General features: G+C 46.0%; 1 protein-coding gene across 1 annotated transcript in view; it reads left to right on the top strand.

The window, feature by feature from the left end:
- Positions 1-18,379, top strand: part of HS6ST2 (heparan sulfate 6-O-sulfotransferase 2) — a 157,832-nt gene extending 139,453 nt beyond the window's left edge. The window contains exon 2 of the mRNA XM_080990402.1: positions 11,927-18,379. Coding sequence (XP_080846528.1) covers positions 11,927-12,626 — 700 coding nt within the window. The 3' untranslated portion in view covers positions 12,627-18,379. The remainder of the gene's footprint in view (positions 1-11,926) is intronic.
- The last annotated feature ends 4,707 nt before the right edge of the window (positions 18,380-23,086 follow it).

Raw genomic sequence — 23,086 nt, 5'->3', positions numbered from 1 at the left:
CCACATGCTGCTCCAAATCTCGGTTCCTCTCCACCAGATTTTGCACTCCAGCTGCTCCCTCCGTGGCGCCAGCTTCTCTGGTTTTGCTCATGATGCTGCCTGCCTGTCACTGTGCACAAGCGACGTCAGGGACTGACGGATTGCTGTAAAGAGTATGGGTTGCTCGTGCGTAAGTTGCCGCCTCTCCTGGCTTTGTTGCCTTGTTAAACCTTTCGGTCTGGACAGCCCTTCACTTTGTGGCTGCCTCAGTCGCTAGCAGAATCCGTCAGTGGGCGTTTCTTAAACCTTTTCCAACATAAAAGTTGTTTGACACCCAGTCTCCTCCTACTCTCTCTGCGCGGAAGTCTTATGCGCAGGGAGGGCGTGGGTAGCGGAGGACCCGTGCTCTCCCCGCTGGTGTCCGGTGAAGAGTCTGGGAGCCCTCTCACCGATTCCCCCATCTGCCCCTCTTTATTCCTGGTGTTGCGCTGAATTGCTTCCCCATCTGCTGAGCTGCCTCTCTCCCTGCTGGGCCCTTCTCCAGCATCATTTGAGAGCCTTCCCTCCACCTCTAGCTCCGATGTCAGATCCCTGACAATATGTATACTGTGAACTGTGAAATAGAGAGTATCAGAAAGGAAAGGACTACGCCAGCTGCAGAAGGTAACTATTTTGCACATATTCCATGGCTACAGAGTAGAAAACATCTCTCTGGCTTAGTGTGAGCTCCTTGTGGTTTTCAGCCCTCTCAAATCCAACTTGTAGTGCCGTGATCGAATGGCAACTTGTAAAAGCCTGAATCTCTCTCTTTGAAGGAAGAGTTAGATGCTCGTCTCAGCTGTGGAAGTGAGGTTTCGTCTTGTGGAAAAACCTGAGTTTTAAATATTCTAATTGTCTGCTATAAAACTCTGACTTCCTCCCTGAGGGAGATGAGTGACTTTAGATCATTAACACCGCAAGCCTCCTTAGAATCATAGAATCATAGAATCATAGAGTTGGAAGAGACCACAAGGGCCATCGAGTCCAACCCCCTGCCAAGCAGGAAACACCATCAGAGCACTCCTGACATATGGTTGTCAAGCCTCTGCTTAAAGACCTCCAAAGAAGGAGACTCCACCACACTCCTTGGCAGCAAATTCCACTGTCGAACAGCTCTTACTGTCAGGAAGTTCTTCCTAATGTTGAGGTGGAATCTTCTTTCTTGTAGTTTGGATCCATTGCTCCGTGTCCGCTTCTCTGGAGCAGCAGAAAACAACCTTTCTCCCTCCTCTATGTGACATCCTTTTATATATTTGAACATGGCTATCATATCACCCCTTAACCTCCTCTTCTCCAGGCTAAACATGCCCAGCTCCCTTAGCCGTTCCTCATAAGGCATCGTTTCCAGGCCTTTGACCATTTTGGTTGCCCTCCTCTGGACACGTTCCAGTTTGTCAGTGTCCTTCTTGAACTGTGGTGCCCAGAACTGGACACAGTACTCCAGGTGAGGTCTGACCAGAGCAGAATACAGTGGCACTATTACTTCCCTTGATCTAGATGCTATACTCCTATTGATGCAGCCCAGAATTGCATTGGCTTTTTTAGCTGCCGCGTCACACTGTTGGCTCATGTCAAGTTTGTGGTCAACCAAGACTCCTAGATCCTTTTCACATGTACTGCTCTCAAGCCAGGTGTCACCCATCTTGTATTTGTGCCTCTCATTCTTTTTGCCCAAGTGCAATACTTTACATTTCTCCCTGTTAAAATTCATCTTGTTTCTTTTGGTCCAGTTCTCTAATCTGTCAAGGTCGTTTTGAAGTGTGATCCTGTCCTCTGGGGTGTTAGCCACCCCTCCCAGTTTGGTGTCATCTGCAAATTTGATCAGGATGCCCTTGAGTCCATCATCCAAGTCATTGATAAAGATGTTGAATAAGACCGGGCCCAAGACAGAACCCTGTGGCACCCCACTAGTCACTCTTCTCCAGGATGAAGAGGAACCATTGATGAGCACCCTTTGGGTTCGGTCAGTCAGCCAGTTACAAATCCACTGAGTGGTAGCATAGTCAAGACCGCATTTTACCAGCTTCTTTACAAGAATATCATGGGGCACCTTGTCAAATGCCTTGCTGAAATCAAGGTAGGCTACATCCACTGCGTTCCCTTCATCTACCAGGCTTGTAATTCTGTCAAAAAACGAGATCAGGTTAGTCTGACATGACTTATTTTTCAGAAATCCATGCTGACTATTGGTGATCACAGCATTCCTTTCTAGGTGCTCACAGACTGTTTGCTTAATGATCTGCTCCAGAATCTTCCCTGGTATTGATGTCAGACTGACTGGGCGGTAATTATTTGGGTCCTCTCTTTTCCCCTTTTTTCCTTTGATGATTGCCATACTGTTTGCAAGTGACTTAATCAGGATGGGTTGTCTGACTGCCCCATTTTAATTTTATTGCCCTGATTAAGTTTCCTTAGCTGTTATGTGTTGCTTTTCCAATTCAATTAAACCAGAATCCCCTTCCAGTACTCGGTAATACTGGAGCGCCTTGGTGGGTTCAGACAGCACTTGGTATTTTCACTTGATACCAACTCCCTGATCACAAACCCTGGCTGCATGGAATGAAATCCATGGGAGCCTAAATTAAAATTGCAGAGCTCCAGGGCTGCAAAATACTCTGTTGGTCTTTTGTCTTCCGGCTGCAAATGTATTGGTATTTGGCACACTAATCAAGCTTGCTAAATCATCTTCTGCAATAATGCCCCCAACATTTGTGAGTTTGTTGCTGTCTCCTTTCTTCTGAGTCACTTTTCTGGCATGGGAGGAAAGCCATCAATGAAATCCTATGAAAGAGGAGAATGCAATATTATTTATTATTTATTATGTATTAAACTAGTTAGCCTCCCCCCCTTTTTTCTACAAAAGTAACTTCCAGCACCTGCCTTTACTGCACTCTTTTTGGCAATGGCTTAAAACATTTTTGCTTATGCAAAGCCTATCCAGACACATAGATGTTTATGTGTTTTAATTTACTGTTAATTCTAATTCTAATTATTTTTAATTTTTTATTGTTTTTAACTGTTCTTTATTGATAACTTTTAATATTTTTTATAAATAACTGAGCAGTTTCGCTACAAATAAGTGGTATATGAATTTTGTTAAAGAAATTAAATTAATGCTTTGTAAGGATAAAACTGGAGTATTGTGTGGAGCACCTTTGCTAACCCAGTTCCAGCTCCCTCTGCACATATAACAAATCCCACAAAGGCTTTAACAGAGAACTTTGCATGTCAATCCCACCTACCAGCACCTGACCAAAGCCCCCTCCATTTACACCCACCTCCTCGCCATTCCCCCCAAGGCTCACCCCGAACCCTTCCCACCCCTTTTGAAGGAGGAGATACTTCACAGAAGGCACTTCATACCTTTCCCAAGCATTCCTGTTGTTCCTCAAGCTGAAGCTGGCTGTGATGACATCTTACATTTTTATGCTTATAGGAAGATAACAATTCTGCTCTAACAATGTTTTCCCATAGCAACCAACACCCTCACAGAAGAGCTATTTAAACAACTGTCCCTGGTAGAAGCACCTTGTAACTGAACCAACAGTTTGGATTTGATTTGATATCCTGCCTTTCACTCCCTTTAAGGAGTCTCATAGAATCATAGAATCATAGAGTTGGAAGAGACCACAAGGGCCATCGAGTCCAACCCCCTGCCAAGCAGGAAACACCATCAGAGCACATATGGTTGTCAAGCCTCTGCTTAAAGACCTCCAAAGAAGGAGACTCCACCACACTCCTTGGCAGCAAATTCCACTGTCGAACAAAGCGGCTAACATTCTCCTTTCCCTTCCTCCCCCACAACCAACACTCTGTGAGGTGAGTGGGGCTGAGAGACTTCAGAGAAGTGTGACTGGCCCAAGGTCACCCAGCAGCTGCATGTGGAGGAGCGGAGACGCGAACCCGGTTCCCCAGATTACGAGACTACCGCTCTTAACCACTACACCACACTGGCTCTCAACAGTGAAGCATTGTTGTTATTTATTACTACTACTACTATTACTATTACTATTTCAGTGACTGACTTTTCTACCAAAGGATTCTGGCTATGTCACAGGAACAGCGATGCAAATGCAGTCGCATTTTACAGATGACTGTAATTTTCCAAATGTCAGAGTTCTTCTCCTAGAGGAGCAAGCATTCCAACAGGCAAAATAGATTTGCCTCCTTAATATACAACTGTGCTGGCTTTCCACCTCCCTGCCTCTCCCAGTCACACACACATATATCCCAAATGAAATATTTTGTGTGCTGTATTATTAATCAAGGAGGCATGAAGATTCTTAGGAGGGCAACTAGATTCTCGAAAATGAAAAGCGGCCACACTCCTCATTCTGTAAGCTGTTTACTGTGGGGTAGCAGATTTCACAGGCTTTTGCAGGGCACATTCCACCAAAGTATCTGATTGCAGCCTGAAACCAATTCTTGCAGTTGCTTTGAGATAGCATCAGCGTGGTCTGTAAAATATTTCTGTTTGGGTCACAAGGCTGTCCTGCATTCTGAAGTTACTCCAGCAACTCTCGTCTAGTACTGTTGGGTGGTTGTAGGATGAGAAGGCTCAGTCCACCTGGGAGGGGTTTAATACAGCAGCTGCTGATGGTGGTGTGGCGTGGGGTGTTTTCTGCAGAAAGCTTTCTACCACTATTCTTCTCTGGTGAGAATTTTTCCTTTTAAAAAAAAAAAAAGTATTTTGTTTAATAAAATGAATTCAGAGTCGTGGGAAGAGGCAGGCCAGGTGAGTGAAGGGCTGGGTGATTTCCCACCCTCTCTTGCACCACTGTCTCCCAGAACCAGGAGGGGAGTGAAGAGGTAAGAGCAGAGGCAGCTTTCCCATAGGTGCAGTCTCTGGCTGCATGCGCACATCCATCCAGAGGGAGCTACATAAACTGGGGGGGGGGGAGTGGTCCCCTGTTGCTGCAACTGCTCCATAGAGTGCAGACCTGGGAACAGCTGTCCAGATGCTAAATGGGTGTGCATTGGTATTCGGAGCCGTAGAAACTACTGTTAATTGTCCTCTTTTGACAAGAAAGAGTTGGCTATTAGTGTTGTGTGTTCCTTTGGGTGGGGAGCATCCTTGACACTATGTCCTTTTAAATGTGGGAGTAGGGAATCGTCGTTTAATTTTGTTTTTGATATTGTTATGTGCTTTGTGTTTCTGTTCTGTATTTTTTTGTTGTGACCTGCCTTGAGATCTTCAGGTGAAGGGCTGTATGTTAAACAAACAAACAAATAAATAAATAAATAATATTAAACGCTGTTCCATCCAACTTGGTTTTGACCACATTGAGTGGCAGCGGTTTTCCAGGCCAGGATCTTTTCCCAGCCATACCTAGAGATACCAGGAATTGAACCTGGGTCTTGTTGTTTTTTGCATGCAAAGCACATTTTCTACCCCTGAGCTACAAATACTCCCGAGGAAGATGCCTTAAACTGAGTCCAGCCAGTGATCCAGCTATATCTGCATTGTCTCCACACTGACTGGTGGTGGTTCTCTGGATTGTCTTCCAGCTCTACCTAAAGGTCAGGAATTGAACCTGGGATCTTCTCTGTGCAAAACAGGTGCTTTATCAGTGATGTGCAAACTAATAACTAACTAAGGCCCTTCCTCATAACGTAACTAATTGGTTACAATACTTGTCAAACTGGTCAGTTTCAAATTTGTAGTTAACCTTTATGTACAAGCTCACAGCTTTTCGGGTGTGCTGAAACTGAAACGTGGTGTTCCCTCCATCCCTTTTAATAATTGAAAACAGTGTAAGTGTATACTGTTGCATTGTCCTGTCTTTTTCAGTAAAAATCATTTCCAGCTTGGAATTTGCTTGAATATAACATTTGCACCACATCAGGCATGCTTTATCTATTCCCTTCTTTGTAATCAAATGCTCCCCTTCTGCTGCCTTTGATTATTGGAAGACATTTTGAGAGATAAGGCACATTAGAAAACATTGTCTAATTGTTTTTTAAAACTCAAATGTTTTCTGGAAAATTCACCTTGCTCGCTCTGTGTCAAAAACTGTTTTTGAAAATGTCCACCACTTCCAGAGAGGGTTGCTATGCAGTGTGAAAAGAGCATGGAATAAACTCCCAAGGCCCAAAATCTTCCTGGCGGCATAGAATGGCTTTGGAGCACAGGCATAACCTTTGAGATGAACCCGGTAGCACATCTAGTCCTTTAGCAGAAAGCACCTTTCCCATTCCCTGCTTTTTAACAGGACAGCAGCAGGGCTGAGGTTCAGGTTGTAACACAATACCTTAATTCACTGGATGCTAAGAGCAGCAAATGCTAATGACTCCTCAAAGGTACTTGGCATTTATGTTCACTAAAAACATTCACTCTCTCCTTAATGGGCCATGACTTCAAACTGGGACTTTTACAAGTCTCCTGTGCTACTCAGGATCGAGATGGGAGCCCACCTGATTATGCCTGCAAGGAAGTGCTGCTGCTTTCCCATTGAGTCCATATGCTTGACCTTGAAAACAGGAATCAATGAGTGTGCAAAGAAATGCATTGTGTCACTGTGCATTTCCACTGGGTATAGTAAGATACAGAGTTGTGCCATCATGTATTAATTATGAAAGGCAGAAAATGAGCTGTGGCAAGAGGTTGCTTTTTTCTGTTTGCTGCAAATAACTATTCTGCAGAGTTATGCAGCCACTTCCCCCAATTTAATTTTGATATATGTGCCAGATTGGAAGCACAGCTTTAGTGAGTCGTAGGTTGTCTTTAAATAATACTAGCCTCCTTGAATCCCAGCTTGGGAGAAAGACAGGATATAAATGCATTAAACAAACAGACAAGAGAACTTAAACCAGAAAGACCAAGAGACAGAGGAAGCCTGTTGATTTGCTTTCTTACACTTGTAAATCAGGTGTGGAGAACCTTTAGCCCTCCGGAAATTCCTGGACTCCCATTTCCCATCATCCCTGGCCACTGGCCATGCTTGCAAAGGTTTGTGGGGGTTGCAGTTCAGCTGCATCGGGAGGGTGGCCAAAGGTTTGCCACTCCTGCACTAAATAAACACACAGAGAGCTGTAAATGCAACACATCACAACAAATCCTGACATTCCCTTCAGCAAAGAGTTGGCATGCTCGTCTCATGGCGCAGAGCAGATGTTCCTCATGTATCAAAAAATAAAAAATAAAAAATCCACCTCAACAGCTCAAGGGCCCCCAGTGTTCATTTGCTCCTTAAAGATAGTATCCTGGTCCTCAAATTAAACCTTTCCTTTCCTTTGTTGTTCTATCTTGTCTGCTTGGCTCGTAACACCGGCATTCATTAACTTGGAAAAATCCATCTGTATACTTTCCTTAAAAGCCATTTCTACACCAGAGATTCCCATGCCTTTGCTAAGGGGGCCTTTGGCTGGGAGAGAAGCAATTTCTACTGGAGAGTCTCTGCTCCTTTTCATAGAATCCTAGAGTTGGAAGAGACCCCAAGGGCCATCGAGTCCAACCCCCTGCCAAGCAGGAAACACCATCAGAGCACTCCTGACATATGGTTGTCAAGCCTCTGCTTAAAGACCTCCAAAATGATTGGTGCTGTTCTCTGGACCCACTGGTGCCTCCCCCACCCCACCTCTGCCCCACAGCCTCCATCCTTCTCTCTTTATCTAACCCAGGGATTGTCAACCTCGTCCCTGCCGCCCACTAGTGGGCGGTAGGGGGGTTCTATGGCACAAGCTGAATCCTCCTTCCTTCAAGCACTGGGGGGCGGTAAGGAAATTTTACCATCAAGAAAGATGCATTAGTGGGCGGTAGGTATAAAAAGGTTGACTACCCCTGATCTAACCCCTGAATCAACTTTCTGCCATCGCAGACAACCCCCAGGCTGTAGAGTGAAAAGGTTAAAAGAATTTGAGAGCTATGATGAGATGCACGCTGAATGCATTGATCCTGCCAAAGGATTTGTTTCCCTTTCTGTGTTAACCGCTTATTGATTGTCACAATGACCTTTGTCTTTGTGATTTTTTGTTGGCCTCTTTCCTACCACAGAGTCTTGGTTGGGTCTTCTTTGCGCAGACCCGGCTCTCCTACCCAAACACAGAGAGAAGGCAGCAGCTCACGGGCATTGCATGCAGAATTTCACAAGTTCAATCTCTGGCATCTCTGGGTAGGCTGGAAAGACGGCTTGAAACCCCAGGGAGCCACTGCCAGTCCGTGTAGGCAATGCTAACATCAGTGGGCAGCTTCCTGTACTACACCAAGTGAGACCACTGGTCCATCTCTCCCTTTATTGTCAACACCAGGGATAGGGAGCCTGTGGCCCACCAGATGTTGGACTGCAGCTCCCATAATCCTCAGCCACAGGTCCCCATACCTGGTCTACACTGACTGGCAGCAGCTCCCAAGGGTTTCGGACAGGAGTTTTTCCCCAGCTGTCTTTGGAGACACCAGGAGTTGAATCTGGGGCTCCTACACACTGTGCTATGTCCTTTCTTCCGTGCTCACGGGGAAAAGAAAATGGCGGCTGCGTCCGTGCGATGAGGAGCTCTGACCACACAATAGAATTGTTGCTGTGAGAGCCAGCAGCTGGAGCACTTGGAGTTTTGAATGCAGGAAAGACTGTTTGTGGCCTGTGGGGTGTTTTCTTCCCCTCACACTAATGCCTGGGAAGGCGGTGAAGGAAAACTGAAAGAGGGACACTGGCGAAGCCACCCAGCAGACCTCAAGGCTGAGCTGGGTGTTACCAACATGGCTACACAGGGAACATCTGGAAAAAGAAATGTATGAAACAGGACATTGAAGTGTTCTGTGTTGTTTTCACAAGATGGTGCCGGAAATACATGGGGAGGAGACATGGCAAGGCCGTCGCTTGTGTGCCTCTTGAGGTGCTGATGGGAGTTGTTGTCCAAAACATCAGGAGGACGCCATGTTGGCCATGTTGGCTGAGCCTGGCCTAATCCAACTGCTGTGAGGATAAATTGAGAGAGTCCCATGTGGGCTGCCCTTAGCTCTTTGGAGGGAAGTTTCCTGCTTGGCAGGGGGTTGGACTCGATGGCCCTTGTGGTCTCTTCCAACTCTATGATTCTATGATTCTATGAAATAAGTGAATTTCTTTGACTCATACCCAGTAGGAGGTTAAAATACGTAGGGGTTTGCCTCATACGCTTTCGAACCTCACGTGCTGGCTTTCTGCCTTGGTTAGCTAGCTGTCTGCCAGCCGCTTCTCAGGAATGTAACTTGCCCCTTTTCTATGCATTTTCTCCTGTATTTCTGAAATACCTTCCACAGCTGCCTCTCCTTCTGATCTGCTTCTTCTGTTAAAGCTCATCCAAGCTCGGTTTTCTGTGGAACAGTGACATCTTGAGGTGTGTCCAAGCATTGGATAAATGGGTGGGAAAGGCTAGAAATATTAAACGTGATTATTTGCCATTTTACTATGGTGGTCTCTAGGGCTTGCTCCGCTGTGATATCAGAGCTCACAGAATTATGCGCCTTCCATTAGGAGACCCTGGGTTTATTGCTTGTGCTGAATTAACAATTGGTCAAGGATGGGAAAATCTCTGGTTCTCCAGATGCTTCTGAACTGCAGCTCCCATCATCCCATGCCATTGGCCATGCTGCCTAGGGCTGATGGGAGCTGGAGTTCAACCATGCCTGGCAGGTCAAAGGTTAGTAGAGTGTGGGCACAGTGGAGTTGTGCCAAAGCCTTCGTGGAAGGCTTTGAGGAAGGAATTTGAGAATTAACAATGTGCAGGTGTTTTGGAAGGCTGTTGTCAGGGAACTGCCATCGGCTCAGGGGCGAGAGGGGAAAAGGCGGGCGGATTACAGAGAGCCCCCAAAGATCGTGGGAAGCAGCACTTCCTCAGCGGAGGAAGGAAGCCACGCCTCTAGTGGGGAGGAGATGCAGGGCTCGGAGGAGGCGAGGCGGTGCCAGGACACCTTGCCTGAGCAAAGTGGGGAGGAGAGAGGTCCCCCGTTACCCACACCTTCCTTGCGCAGTAGGCTTCCGCGCCGAGAGGGGAGGCGCAGACTGGGGGTCAAGAAACTACTCTGCTGGGGAAGATTTGAGGACCACCCACTCTCAGATCCTGCCAGTGAATGAGCAAGCCATGGAATAGAGGCGCTCTGTATTCTAAAGGTTTTTTTAGCACCAATAAGAAAGCTTTAGAACAGACTAGGGAGGCATATTGCCTGATTGCTCTCGAGCAACCACCTCTAACAGCTGTCAACAATACTATGAATGTCAGGTCAAAGCTGGAGTCAGCTGCTGCTGCAGAACGTGGTGGCGGGGGGGGGCAAACTACCACCAGCATATAACACCTTGCCTCTGGAATTTGTGCTGCCTGTCCATTTGACCCAGTGGGCCAAGTTCAAGGTGTTGGTACCAACATAAGCCCCTTGGCCTTATCTCTCGTACGTCCTGTCTGCAGGAGAACCTCTCCTGCAAGTTCTGAAGGTCTCAGAAGCTCACTCTGCAGTAACTCAGGGCAGGGCTTTGAGCGTGGCTGCACCTGTTCTGTGGAATAGCGTTCTTGAGCAGAGCTGAGGAAGCTATTAGCAGTGAATCTGAAACTCAAGCCCCTCCCTGCAAAAATCCTGCAGTGTCTCAGAAATCAGTTTTCCCACCTCAGGGTGGGTGCAGCCAGGTGCTGACCACAAGGGTCTTGCCATATTATTCCCAGCTCTGCTCTTTGCCTGCCCAGCGCTGTTCAAAGCAACAGCTGTTCCTCTCCCGTAGTTCTCCTTGACAACTGAATACATATGTTTGCAGCCTGCATAGCTGGTCCCTGGAGCAGCAATCCAGACCTACTTCGGTGCAAGTTCTGCAAGGCAAGTGACTCACCCTTCGCAAGCAGACTGGGAAGTGGGGGGTGGGGTGGGGTCAGAATCTGTGCAATTGCGGCAGGGCTGTTGATTTTTTTTTTGTTTGTTTTTTTACACAAACTTTGGACTAAACATCATGAACCCTAACCCTTCAAAACTTGATTTGTGTTTGCTGTGCTGCCTGTAGAACTGTTCTCTTCTGTTCCATTTTGTTTCTTCTTGGGGGTTTTTGTTTTTTTTAAGTGTGTCACTAAAAGATGCATATTTGATGGGGAGGGGAGCCTGTGCTGCTCCTTGAGGCATGTGATACATTATTGTTCATGGCACACACAAGTACCGTTCTCCACCACATGCGTATGGTGCAGGGATGATGGGCCTCAGGTCAGGGGTCCAGATTAGACCCTCCAGAATTCTCTTTAGGGTACCACAAAACTCTCTTTTTTTGCCTTTCCCTCTTTTCAGACCTCTTCCTCTGGACCCTGTTGTCAGGAGTTGGAGTCAGGCGGAGGTCAGCAATAAAACAATAAATGTCAGGCTTCAGGGAATTCGCTTCCTGTGTCAGTGAAGTGAACTCTTTATCCAAGGGAACAAAATCATAACTCTTCCCTGTAGGTCTTGCCCCAATGAAGGTCCCTGCCTTTCCACTGCTCTGTCAGCCTCTGCACGTTCGGGGGGAGGGGAGCTGGCCGTAGCAGGAGGAGGAGACTCACTGAATTCTTCAGCAGCCTGCCTCCTCTCTGTCTCCTGGCCCTCCTCCTCTCTTGCCTATGATTCTGCACTGCTCTCTGCTGCAGCTGCTTCCTGCTCACTAAACCCTGTTGCCTCTTCAGCTTCTGACACCTTCTCCTCCCAGCCTGGTCCCTCTTCTCGCTCTGACCGTGCATCGTCGACCCACCACCAGTCCCCTGGCTCTGATCCTTCTTCCCCTGGAGGTTCCCTTGGGGGTTTCCCAGCTGGTGCCTCCCACCACTCCTCTGCGTCCAACCAGTTCCTCCAGCACCTCGGATTTGGCAGATGGTAGACCAGGATTACCTTTTCAACAAAGGAACCAAAGAGAAAAAAAAGCTCTTGTTCTTGTAGTCGGATAAAGTGCCATACACTAATATGATTGTAAAATCTCTCTTTGCCTTCCCTCTTCAGAAACTTCTACTACATCACGATCCTCCGGGACCCGGTGTCTCGGTACTTGAGTGAATGGAGGCATGTCCAAAGAGGAGCAACCTGGAAAGCATCATTGCATGTCTGCGACGGGAGATCACCAACTTCCGAAGAGCTGCCCAGCTGTTACTCGGGGGATGACTGGTCTGGCTGCTCCTTGCAGGAGTTCATGGACTGCCCGTACAATCTCGCCAACAACCGCCAGGTCCGCATGCTGGCTGACCTCAGCCTGGTGGGATGCTACAATTTGTCCGTCATGCCAGAAGAGCAGCGGAACAAGGTTCTTCTGGACAGTGCCAAGGAGAACCTGAAGCGGATGGCTTTCTTTGGCCTGACGGAGTTTCAGAGGAAGACTCAGTACCTCTTTGAGAAGACGTTTAACATGGTCTTCATCTCCCCGTTCACGCAGTACAATAGCACACGAGCCTCCAGTGTGGACATTGACGAAGAGACCCAGAAGCACATAGAGGCTCTCAATTTTTTAGACATGGAGCTGTATGAATATGCAAAAGATCTTTTCCTGCAACGTTATCAGTATATGAGGCAGAAGGAGCACCAGGAGGCGAGGCGGAAGCGCCAGGAGCAACGGAAGATCTGGAGAGCTAAGCAGGTCCACAGCAAGGAGCAGAGCAGCACAAATGCAACAACTGACTACATCGGGAGTGTGGAGCAGTGGCGATAATAACAGGGGGCAAGGTGTGTTTTTAGGGAGATCCAGATTTGAAAAGCCAGGGCAGGGTTGCAAAATAGAGAGGAAGGACGAAGCAGCCAAGCAAATTTGTGCTCCTTTGAGGGCGGGGAACGGATACAAGGCTTCTGGCCTGTGGCCTTTGCCAATGCTTTGTGCATTAAATGTCGTGCCCAGTGTGGGTTAACCTCACCTCTATGTGTCTCAGATCTGTCCCTTTCTAAAAACAACAAACCATGCTGGCCTGTTTAAGCAGCAATTTTTCGGAAATGATTGCTTGGGCAAAACCAAACATAAAAACTGATTGACATGGTTAAAGCTGAAAAAGTTGGGGAACTTTTAATTTTATTTTTTTTGAGGTGGGGAAAGTATGCTTTTGATGGGCAGGGCATGAGCTGTGGGTTGCCCATCCACCCATTTTGTCTTGCAGGGCTGGGGATTCTGTGGCCTTACAGATAGTCAAGACTACAATTCCAAACATCCTTGACCCATTGGGCCGTGAAAGCTGGTGGGAGTTGGAGTGCAAAGAGAGATGGAGGGTGGCAGATGTTCCCTGATCTGTAGCCTTCCGGGGAAATCCCCAACACTGTTCTTTTCAGGCCAACTCAGCCCCTTATCTCCAGGATGAAAGCTTTTTCAGCTTGGCATTAGCCATCAGAGTGACGGTCTGTTCCGTTTGGTAGCAGAAGTTTTAATAAGGACTGCGGTGGCCATAGTGAGCCCCACTGAATACTGTCATTTGGGGGCCACATTTCTGCTCCACGTCATAAGATCTCATCATATGAGGTTGGACAGAAGAACATTGAGGTCCTTTCCAACTCTACAGTTCTACGATTCTTTGTTATACAAGGTCTGTGGAGCCTGCCTCCAAAGGTAGTTTGGGATGTTTGGGGCAAATAAAACACCCATTTCCCAGAGTTTGGGAGTTCAAGGCATGATAGTCACGATTGTGCTTTGCTAGGTGGCTTCCACATGGGAAACACACAACCAGAATGAAGCATCCCATTGGAATATCTCTCACCCAACCTCCGTTATTTTATTTTATTTCATGAATGTATTCTCATAGGCCAACTGCTTTTAGCACATACCAAATATGAATTCTGATTAACGGGGTGTCTGAAGAAGAAAATACACTGGCTTTTTAACAAAGAATAGAAGGGTTTTGTCTAAAATTATTTATAACTCATTTTTAAAAATCTTCCTACTGCTGTTAATGAATTTTAAGCTTGTTTCATTTCATGTTCAATTGGAGTTGAGAATATTCTCTCAATGATCTGGAGGACATTTAGACTAGCTTAATACAACAACAGAAAAATACTGTTACAGAATTACTTTGTGCAATTGAATTGGAATCCATTTTGAAGATGTGGGGATGGGGAGAGAGGCAACTCTTGTATTCCTGTCCAGTTTCAACAACTCTCCTTTCACATATTTATCTAGCAGGGTTTGATCATTTTGTATATTGCTGCCCAGAACGTTTTCGATCGAAGCTGTATTTTTTAAAAGAATTTATTAGCAATGGGAGGGGATATGCCTGGACTGGTGGTTTGCTTTTGATCCGCTCTTTCTAGTATGATGCAGAATTTGAGCTCTCAATTTTGTAATATTTGTGAGCCCATCAAGGAGTCCTAGGTGGTCTCCCATCCAGACACCTGCTAGACCCAGACCTGCTTAGCTCCAGCCTCGGGTGCCTTCAGACTGTGACTTAGGGCCTCGTGGTCCTTCTGAGGCGCACAGAGTTGAGAAAGGGAGAGAGGGCTGAGCCACAGACTTTGAAGTAGCCATATTTCTTACATTTGGTGCCAGCTCAACACCAGAATTACTCTTCTGCCGCCACTTGAAATGCTTGCCCTGTTCTAACAAGGGAAAGTCACGTGCCGAAGACAGCCTGAGTATGGATCTTCTTTGCTGGTTTGCGAACAAGTGCTTAAAGGTATCTAAAGCAGGTAATAAGCATATGAAATTGCCTTATACTGAGTCTGATTATTCGTTCATCTAACCCAGAGTTTTCTGCTCTGATGGATTGTGGCTTCCCACAGAATCTGGCTGGCCACTATGTGAACAGGATGCTAGACTAAAAGTGTCGTTTGTCTGATCTAGCAGGGCTTTTCTCATGTTCTCTTGGGGTCTTTCCCAGCCCTACTGCTTGAGATAGGCGGTGGTTTTTAATGGTGATGGAACCTGTTACCTTTTGCTCTTCCTCTGTGTGGAGAAGGGCTGTATCTCAGTGGTGGAGCACATTCTCTACATGCCAAAGGCCTTTGAACATAGGGAGGTCAAAGGGATTAATATTTGATGCTCTGAAGAAAACTGCCCTTCATGCCGGAGACTAGGCAGTTTTCGGACATGGTGAGTGACTTGGAGCAAAGGACCTCCATCATGCCCAAACACCACAGAATAGTCCTGTGAGTTAGTCCTCAGGGCATTAGGTCAGCTAAACCTCCCCTTTTTAAATTACTTTTGAGACTGTGATGAATTACGACTGAAGGGATCTGTGTGCCCCCTGAAACTTTCACACTGAATGCAAACCGACTGCTATCATAAGAAGAGGCAATTATTAACGATTAACAGAGTGGAAATGAAACAAAAAGCATGTTTTTAATTGTCTGCAACGAAGGAAGATTATAAATAAATAAGGGTGCTCTGCTTGTTAAGAATTTTGATTTTACATTGTTTTTAACTCTCCATCCCTTTTGAGGAAGTGCTAGCCACAAAAGTGAAACTAAGCTCTCCAACTGTGTGTAAGAATGTACTTAGTTAAGGAGACAGACACATTTTTTTAAGGCAGTCTGTTAAGGTGGAGAGTGAGTTCTTAATTAGACCAATGGCACTCAGTATGGAGAAAATACTGTTGAACACCCCATTGACTGTTGGTATCATGCAGCAATTATTGGATGAGCAATCAAAAGAGCTCAGAACTGAGATAAATAAAATGGTGAATGAAAATGTTTCAGAGAAAGGTCAGATTAAAGGAGACATGGAACTTTTGGGAAATAATACTGATAAAAATCTGCCAGAACATGAAAGTGGAATGGTGAAGTGGGAAGCAGCAGATGATGAAATGGGCCTTCAAACAGGTGCCTGCAGGAGTGAAACAGTCAAGAAATGGAGTTGTGATTCTGGACGACTGGAATGAAACCATTGGCGGAGAGATTAAGAAACACTCTGAGATGGCAGAGATAAGAGTCTACAATTTGAAATGAATTCAAAGGGGGAAACTATCAAGCTTCTGGTGATGCACTTGGAAAAAGAATGGAAGAAGTGGAAATGTTTTACATTAGTAGGATGCCTCGAAATGAAAGAAGTTCTTTTTCTCCTGCTAAACTAGGATGGAAAATTAATGAATTAATGAATATTAATGAAATTAATATTAATGAATATACAATAAATAACTATGGATTGATATTTTAGTATACGATCACAACGGAGAGATTCCTTTATGAATAGAGATTAACGATTTATTGTTTTTTAACTGTGGAAGGGTTGCTGGAATTCCTTGGAGATAAATTCATCATACCGGATTGAAGTCTTGATTTTCAGTTATAATAACAATGGGAGAGCCCCCCTTTAGACTTTGTGTGGAAGGGGAAATGATTGAACTTGAGGTATGGGGTTGAAGATTGGGAAAATACCATCTAACAGAACAAGGAGCAGCTGGATATTATCATGAAATACAGCTAGATACCATCCTGAACACTCAGAATATTTTAAACAATATTTATATATATAATTGACAGGCAAAGAATAAGAAGTTTTCTTTATTTCTTTTCTCTTTTCTCTCTTTTCATCTTTTTATTATCTTTATCTTCCTCTCTTCTTTTTCTTTTATCTACTTTGTTTTTCTTTATGTTTTGTTCTGTCCTTTGATGTCCCCTACTCTGGGTTAATGAGGGTGATGGCTGACTGGTGGAGGACCCTGCGTGAGAGGCAGGGAAGGGAAGATCTCTCAGAGAGAGAAAAAGACGCTCCCAGGTGAAAGCTAGGAGGGTCTGCCCCCTTTTGTTTGAGCCGAGGGTTAGGAGGATCTACTTTTGTATTCTCCCCCTCCCCTTTCTCTTTTCCTTTCCTTTTTTCTTTCGTCGTTTTTATTTGGATTTGGGTTTTTTCTTTATTGTATTGTAAGATGAAAAGTTTTAATTTTAAAAAATATGCAAAAAAGAAATTCCAGGCAAGTTGCTGCCATTCATTGTGGACAATACTGCCCTCTGACTCAGAATAAGGCAACTTCCTATGTGCCACTGAGCTCGCCTGCCTCTTCCTCCCCACTTCCAAATTAGATACTAATGTGTTACAACTAGGTCTGGGATCCCTGAGTTGGAGGATGATCAGGTTTGTTTAACGTGACAAGTCTGCATGTTCCTGCACCTACAAAACTTGGGACCGTTGTCAGATACGCTTCTGCCTACCACTTACATGTGAAGTTTCTCCTAGTGAGCAATGTTTTCCAAGGGACTATAGATGACCGTAGGTCTCTAAGCCAGCCACTTTTTGCATCTTGTAAGACATTTGCATCTAAAGAGTGGGCCACTGATTGCGTTTAAAAACAGCCACCATAAGTTTCCCAAATGTCTACCAGCACCCATCTAACTCTGGCTGACTGGGGCTGGTGAGAGTTGTCAGCCAAAACCTCTGGACCGCACAAGGTTAGCAAAGGCTGTGCTAGAACTTTAGGATTGTTAGGAGAAGATACAATTTAGTTGCATTTTCTCTGTTGCTGAGGGACCAGCTGGGAGGCAAGGAACTGGACAATTTAACATGCTTGGACAAGGCAAATCTCTATGCAAAAATTTTGTGAATATGATGGTGACAAAAGAACAGGCTCTTCTACTTGATAGTCTAATGAGAACTGATGTTAATTTTGGTCTATGCACTCAGTAGCTGATTTTTCTTTTAATGCCCTGGGTTTACTTAGCTTAACCTTCCATCTGATCTGCAGGGCTGGAGGCACCTGGGGATGATGTTTCCTTATTTCATGCATACTAAATCTTAACTGGGCTCCTTTTGCACTATATGCTATTTATATGTGAGATTAATCAAGTAAGGCTGGGGGCTCAGCCTATATGAGAGGCTTCACCAAAATAGACATTGCAACAACAATGCTACCCACGTCTTCCTGCTTCACAGAGCAGCCCTAACCATGTCTGCTCAGAATTAACTCGCGTTGAGTTTAGTGGAGCCCACACCCAGGACGTGGCTGTAGGGTTAAAGCCTACCTTATCCAAAGTTTATTGCATCAGGCAATCTTTCAGAGGCCTAGTGGGTTTGCTAAACTTCAAAAATTTAAGAGTGGGGAGGGTAAAGCCAGCATCGGCAAAATGCAAAGAATGAGTGTTTAAAATGCCAGCCTGGCATTTCCAGTGGAATTCCTTGGTTTTCACAGGTAGGGACAATGTGCTCTTGAAACCAGAGGGGGCTGCCTGTGCTGGGTGTCGGTTTGAAGCACCCTGCCTGATGTAGGAGATGCAACCTTGTTTTTATGCTGTGCTCTGCATGGTTTACAAAATAATAAAATACTAAACCCTTTCCTTTACTTTGTGTATACTGTTTGTTGTATATAAGGGATGTGTGCATATAAGGATTCAATTTTGTCATAACCACGCGGATTCAGTTGCTTTCCACTATAGGCCGCTATCTTGCTGTGTAGTTTTATGATGACAAAAAAGGGGGTATGGGAAGGAAAGGCGTTCCATTGACTTTGATTGTGTAATTTAACAATAGAGTTGATAAAATAAACATTAATTGCAGTCTTTTGTTGTGGGTTGATTATTGAAACGACTCCGTCTGGCTCTGGGGTTGTGTTCCGAATCCGCTTTTGTAATCTCACAGCCTTCTTTCAAGGAAGTTCATGTTCTTTTCTGTGCTCAAAAGAATCAAAAGGAGTTTTGCTCTGAACTAACAAATGGAAACCCACCAAAGGGGCGGGGGGGGGGGGAGAATGATGGCATCCAACAAAGGAAACTGCCATATACCAAGTCAGACCATGGCTTAGCTCAGTCCTGTCTAAAGCAGGTTTGGGAATTGTTTGTGACTCCCCAGATGTTGCCAGAGTCCAAATATGGCCTCCACATTGCTCAGAGGACACTGCTTCCCATCTCTGGATGCAAATTTAACACCTTTGCAAGGAGGCCCACCTGGAGACACTGTCCTATTCCACTTTTTGGTGTGCCTCCATTTATAATCCAAAGTCTGGGGAAACTGTATGAGGACACTCCTGTCAAATTCCTGACTTTAGGAAGTGGACCAAGCAAGGGTGGCATTAGAACAGTGTTTTTCAACCACTGTTCCGTGGCACACTAGTGTGCCGCGAGATGTTGCCTGGTGTGCCGTGGGAAAAATTGAAAAATTTGAAAGATTTTTTTTAAAAAAAATATCAAATTTTCGCCCACTAGGCGGGCGCCGGACTGTGTCCTGGGTATGGGGGGGTTGACCCCACCCTCGGCCAGCAGGGGCGCCGATTGGCGCTCCTCAGGGGGACACCCTCCACTTTTCTGATGTCCGGGCTGTGATTGGTCCAGACTCCAGCCTGGACCTATCACAGTAGGACATCATCTTCCGACTTCCTTCCCGCCCGAGCACAGTGTGCGCAGCAGTGGAGAGAAGAAGACGTCGCGACTCGAGTCACCAGGAGGACCGGAGAAGTTGTCATTTTATTTCTCTTCAGTCTCCACTGAATGCCTTGACTGGGTTAGGGACCCTTATAGCTCAGCATCAGTTGGTGGAAAGGACATGACTTTACAGGAGCAGGAGGAACTAACTGAACTGAGACAAAATCGTGGTTTCAAGCTAAGATTTGCTGATCTACCTTTGGACAGTTTTTGGTTGGATACTGCCAAGGAGTTCCCCCTTCTGGCAAACAAAGCTATTTTGACATTGCTCCCATTTTCCACTACATATCTGTGTGAGATGAGCTTTTCAAGCATGATTGCTATAAAAACTAAATACAGAGAGAGACTGAGAGCTGTTGACGAAGAGCTACGTGTGTGTCTTTCTTCGATTCCAGCCAGAATATCAGCTTTGTGTTCAGCCAAACAGGCCCAGGTTGCGCACTGAATAAAGTATTTTATAATTTTTCATATTTCTGTTTACTTACTATTTCATGATAAAGTACAGTGGTGCCCCGCAAGACGAACGCCTCGCGAGACGAAAAACTCGCAAAACGAAAGGTTTTTTCGTTTTCGAGTTGCCTCGCAAGACGAATTTCCCTATGGGCTTGCTTCGCAAAACGAAGCTTGCCCCGGGGACAGCGGGTCTTCTCTTTTGAAGCAAGGGGCGGCGGGGAGAAGCGATCTTCTCCCCGCAGCCCCAGGTCCGGGGGCAGCGGGGAAGAAGCGCTGCGCTTCGCGCTGCCCCGGACCTCTTTTGAAGCAAGGGGCTGCAGGGAGAAGCGATCTCCCCGCAGCCCCTTGCTTCAAAAGAGGTCCGGGGGCAGCGGGAAGCTCAAAAGAGGTCTTTTGAAGCAAGGGGCTGCGGGGAGATCGCGATCTCCCCGCAGCCCCTTGCTTCAAAAGAGGTCCGGGGACAGCGGGGAAGAAGCGCTGCGCTTCGCGCTGCCCCCGGACCTCTTTTGAAGCAAGGGGCTGCAGGGAGAAGCGATCTCCCCGCAGCCCCTTGCTTCAAAAGACCTCTTTTGAAGCAAGGGGCTGCAGGGAGAAGCGATCTCCCCGCAGCCCCTTGCTTCAAAAGAGGTCCGGGGGCAGCGGGGAAGAAGCGCTGCGCTTCGCGCTGCCCCCGGACCTCTTTTGAAGCAAGGGGCTGCAGGGATCTCCCCGCAAACCCTTGCTTCAAAAGAGGTCCGGGGGCAGCACGAAGCGCTTCCCGCTGCCCCCAGACCTCTTTTGAAGCAAGGGGCTGCGGGGAGATCGCTTCTCCCGGTGCTCCGAAGCGGGGCGGGGGGGCGGGAACACCTTCCCCCACCGCCCCGCTTCGGAACGGTGCTCCGCTGTCCCGGGCGATTTTAAAATGCCGCCGGCCAGCATTTTAAGATTGCCCGGACAGCGGAGAAGTCCTCCGCTGTCCCGGGGTTTTTTAAAATGCTGGGGGTGGGAAGAAAAGCCCTTATCCCCCCCCCCCCCAGCCTTCAGAAGAGGTCCGGGGACAGACTGTCCCCGGACCTGGTCTGAAGGCGGTTTCCCTAGGAACGCATTAATTGATTTTCAATGCATTCCTATGGGAAACCGTGCATCGCAAGACGAAAAACCCGCAAGACGAAGAGACTTGCGGAACGAATTAATTTCGTCTTGCGAGGCACCACTGTAATTATAAAATACTTTCTTTGTGTTTATTTGATTCCTATTCAAGAGAATTACTTTATATATAGTCAATATAGGCACAGAGTTAAATTTTTTAACATTTTCTAATGGTGGTGTGCCTCATGATTTTTTTCATGAAACAAGTGTGCCTTTGCCCAAAAAAGGTTGAAAAACACTGCATTAGAAGATGGCTCAGCAGCGTGCCATTCTTAATTCCACCACCCCCCCTGCTTGCATGGCAGTTTGATACCCAGTAGGTTGCCGATCGCATGGTCGGCGGTTCGAATCCCCGCGGCGGAGTGAGCTCCCGTCGTTCGGTCCCAGCTCCTGCCCACCTAGCAGTTTGAAAGCACCCTTAAGTGCAAGTAGATAAATAGTTACCGCTTTATAGCGGGAAGGTAAACGGCGTTTCCGAGTGCTGCGCTGGTGCCGGTTCGCCAGAGCAGCTTCGTCACGCTGCTCACGTGACCCGGAAGTGTCTGCGGACAGCGCTGGCTCCCGGCCTCTAGAGTGAGATGAGCGCACAACCCTAGAGTCTGTCAAGACTGGCCCGTACGGGCAGGGGTACCTTTACCTTTACCTTTAAACAACAGTGCTAATGAGGTCCCAGCCTCCTGACACCTTACTTTTCACAGAGGTTAGACATTGCTTGCTTGCTTGCTTGTTTACATAGGCGTTTTCCATACTGCTCCTGAAAATCCACATTTTCCAAATCCATTCTGTGCACTGTAGCCTTCTGTGGTTCCATACCAATGGGGGTTGTTTGCTGTTCTTGCATTCTGTTGTGCAAGGGCCATAGGTTCTGCCTATTTCAGATCCTGAGTCATGTTGCTCTTTGGAGAAAAACAACACCCATGGACCCTTCCCAAACAGCCCATGAAACCCAATGATCTTTCTATTACTATTTCTGGCAGAAATGAGAACATGTGCACTCTGTTTGTAGGAGACAGACTGAGGAGTAAATCTGTAGATTAAGATTTAAACTACCTATCCTACATGTGTGGGAGAATTACAAAAGAAAACAGGTTGTGAAAACAGGCTTTTTAGAAGAGTAAAACACTTGATGTTTTGTAGCTTACTAAAGCTTAGGAACAAGGTAATTACACCTTTTTATCCCTTTATTTGCAGTCTGCTGACCTCCCCCTCTTCACCCCCATTGAAGAGAATAAACCATGCATTTTTAGTAAGATAAACAAAAAAAGTTTACTTACATTTCAATGCAGACAGCAAATACAATGCTGCCTAATACAGCAGAGGGTACGCAGTTCAGCCTAGCTTTAGTGAAATTGAAAAGGCATTTGGGAATAATTAAATTTCCCAAGTATCTAGCATGGCATTATGCAAATATATGCAATGGACCTGTGCCAAAAGTCATTCCAGTACCGAGCTGTACAACTGGGACCAGGTGAGTTTGTTTTTATTTTATTATTTATTATTTATTTTATTATTTCTTTTGGTTCTTTTGTTTTATTATTTATTTATTTTATTTATTGCAGGATTCATAGCCAAAAAAGACACTCAAAGCAGCTTTACAAGAATCATTCTTAAGATGGGTCACACAGCCTACAAAGATATGACAACAGGAAATACGGAATATGGAGGAGGAGGAGGAAAAAAGCAAGCTGCAGCAGAAATCCTAAAACTTACCATTCTGAAAGTTGCTGGCTAAGTTTCTCTTCCTATAATTAATGTTTCACACGATCTCTTTCCAGGGGTTTGCATGTAAGGCCAGTAGCAGTGACCCTGCCGGCCGCTGCCTTAAACCTTCTTCCCAAAATAAACTATTGTTATACAGTGGTACCTTGGGTTAAGTACTTAATTCATTCCGGAGGTCTGTACTTAACCTGAAACTATTCTTAACCTGAAGCACCACTTTAGCTAATGGGGCCTCCTGCTGCTGCTGCACCACTGCTGCGTGATTTCTGTTCTCATCCTGAAGCAAAGTTCTTAACCTGAGGTAATATTTCTGGGTTAGCGGAGTCTGTAACCTGAAGGGTATGTAACCCGAGGTACCACTGTATACCAATCTCTGAGCAGTGAGAGACGCCTGGGGTTCTGGGTGCTCACACAGGGTTTGGTATCCTTGGAATGAAGTGAAGGTTGTGGTGTCTTTAAGATATATGATTTATTTACATCTATATAGAACCTGAGCCTGCGGTGGAGGGGCTCACAGCATTAACACCCTAACAGATCTTGGTCGCAGCC

Source organism: Podarcis pityusensis (assembly GCF_964106645.2).
Source record: "Podarcis pityusensis genome assembly, chromosome: Z".
NCBI lineage: Eukaryota > Metazoa > Chordata > Lepidosauria > Squamata > Lacertidae > Podarcis > Podarcis pityusensis.
This window is presented reverse-complemented; position numbering and strand designations above follow the sequence as displayed.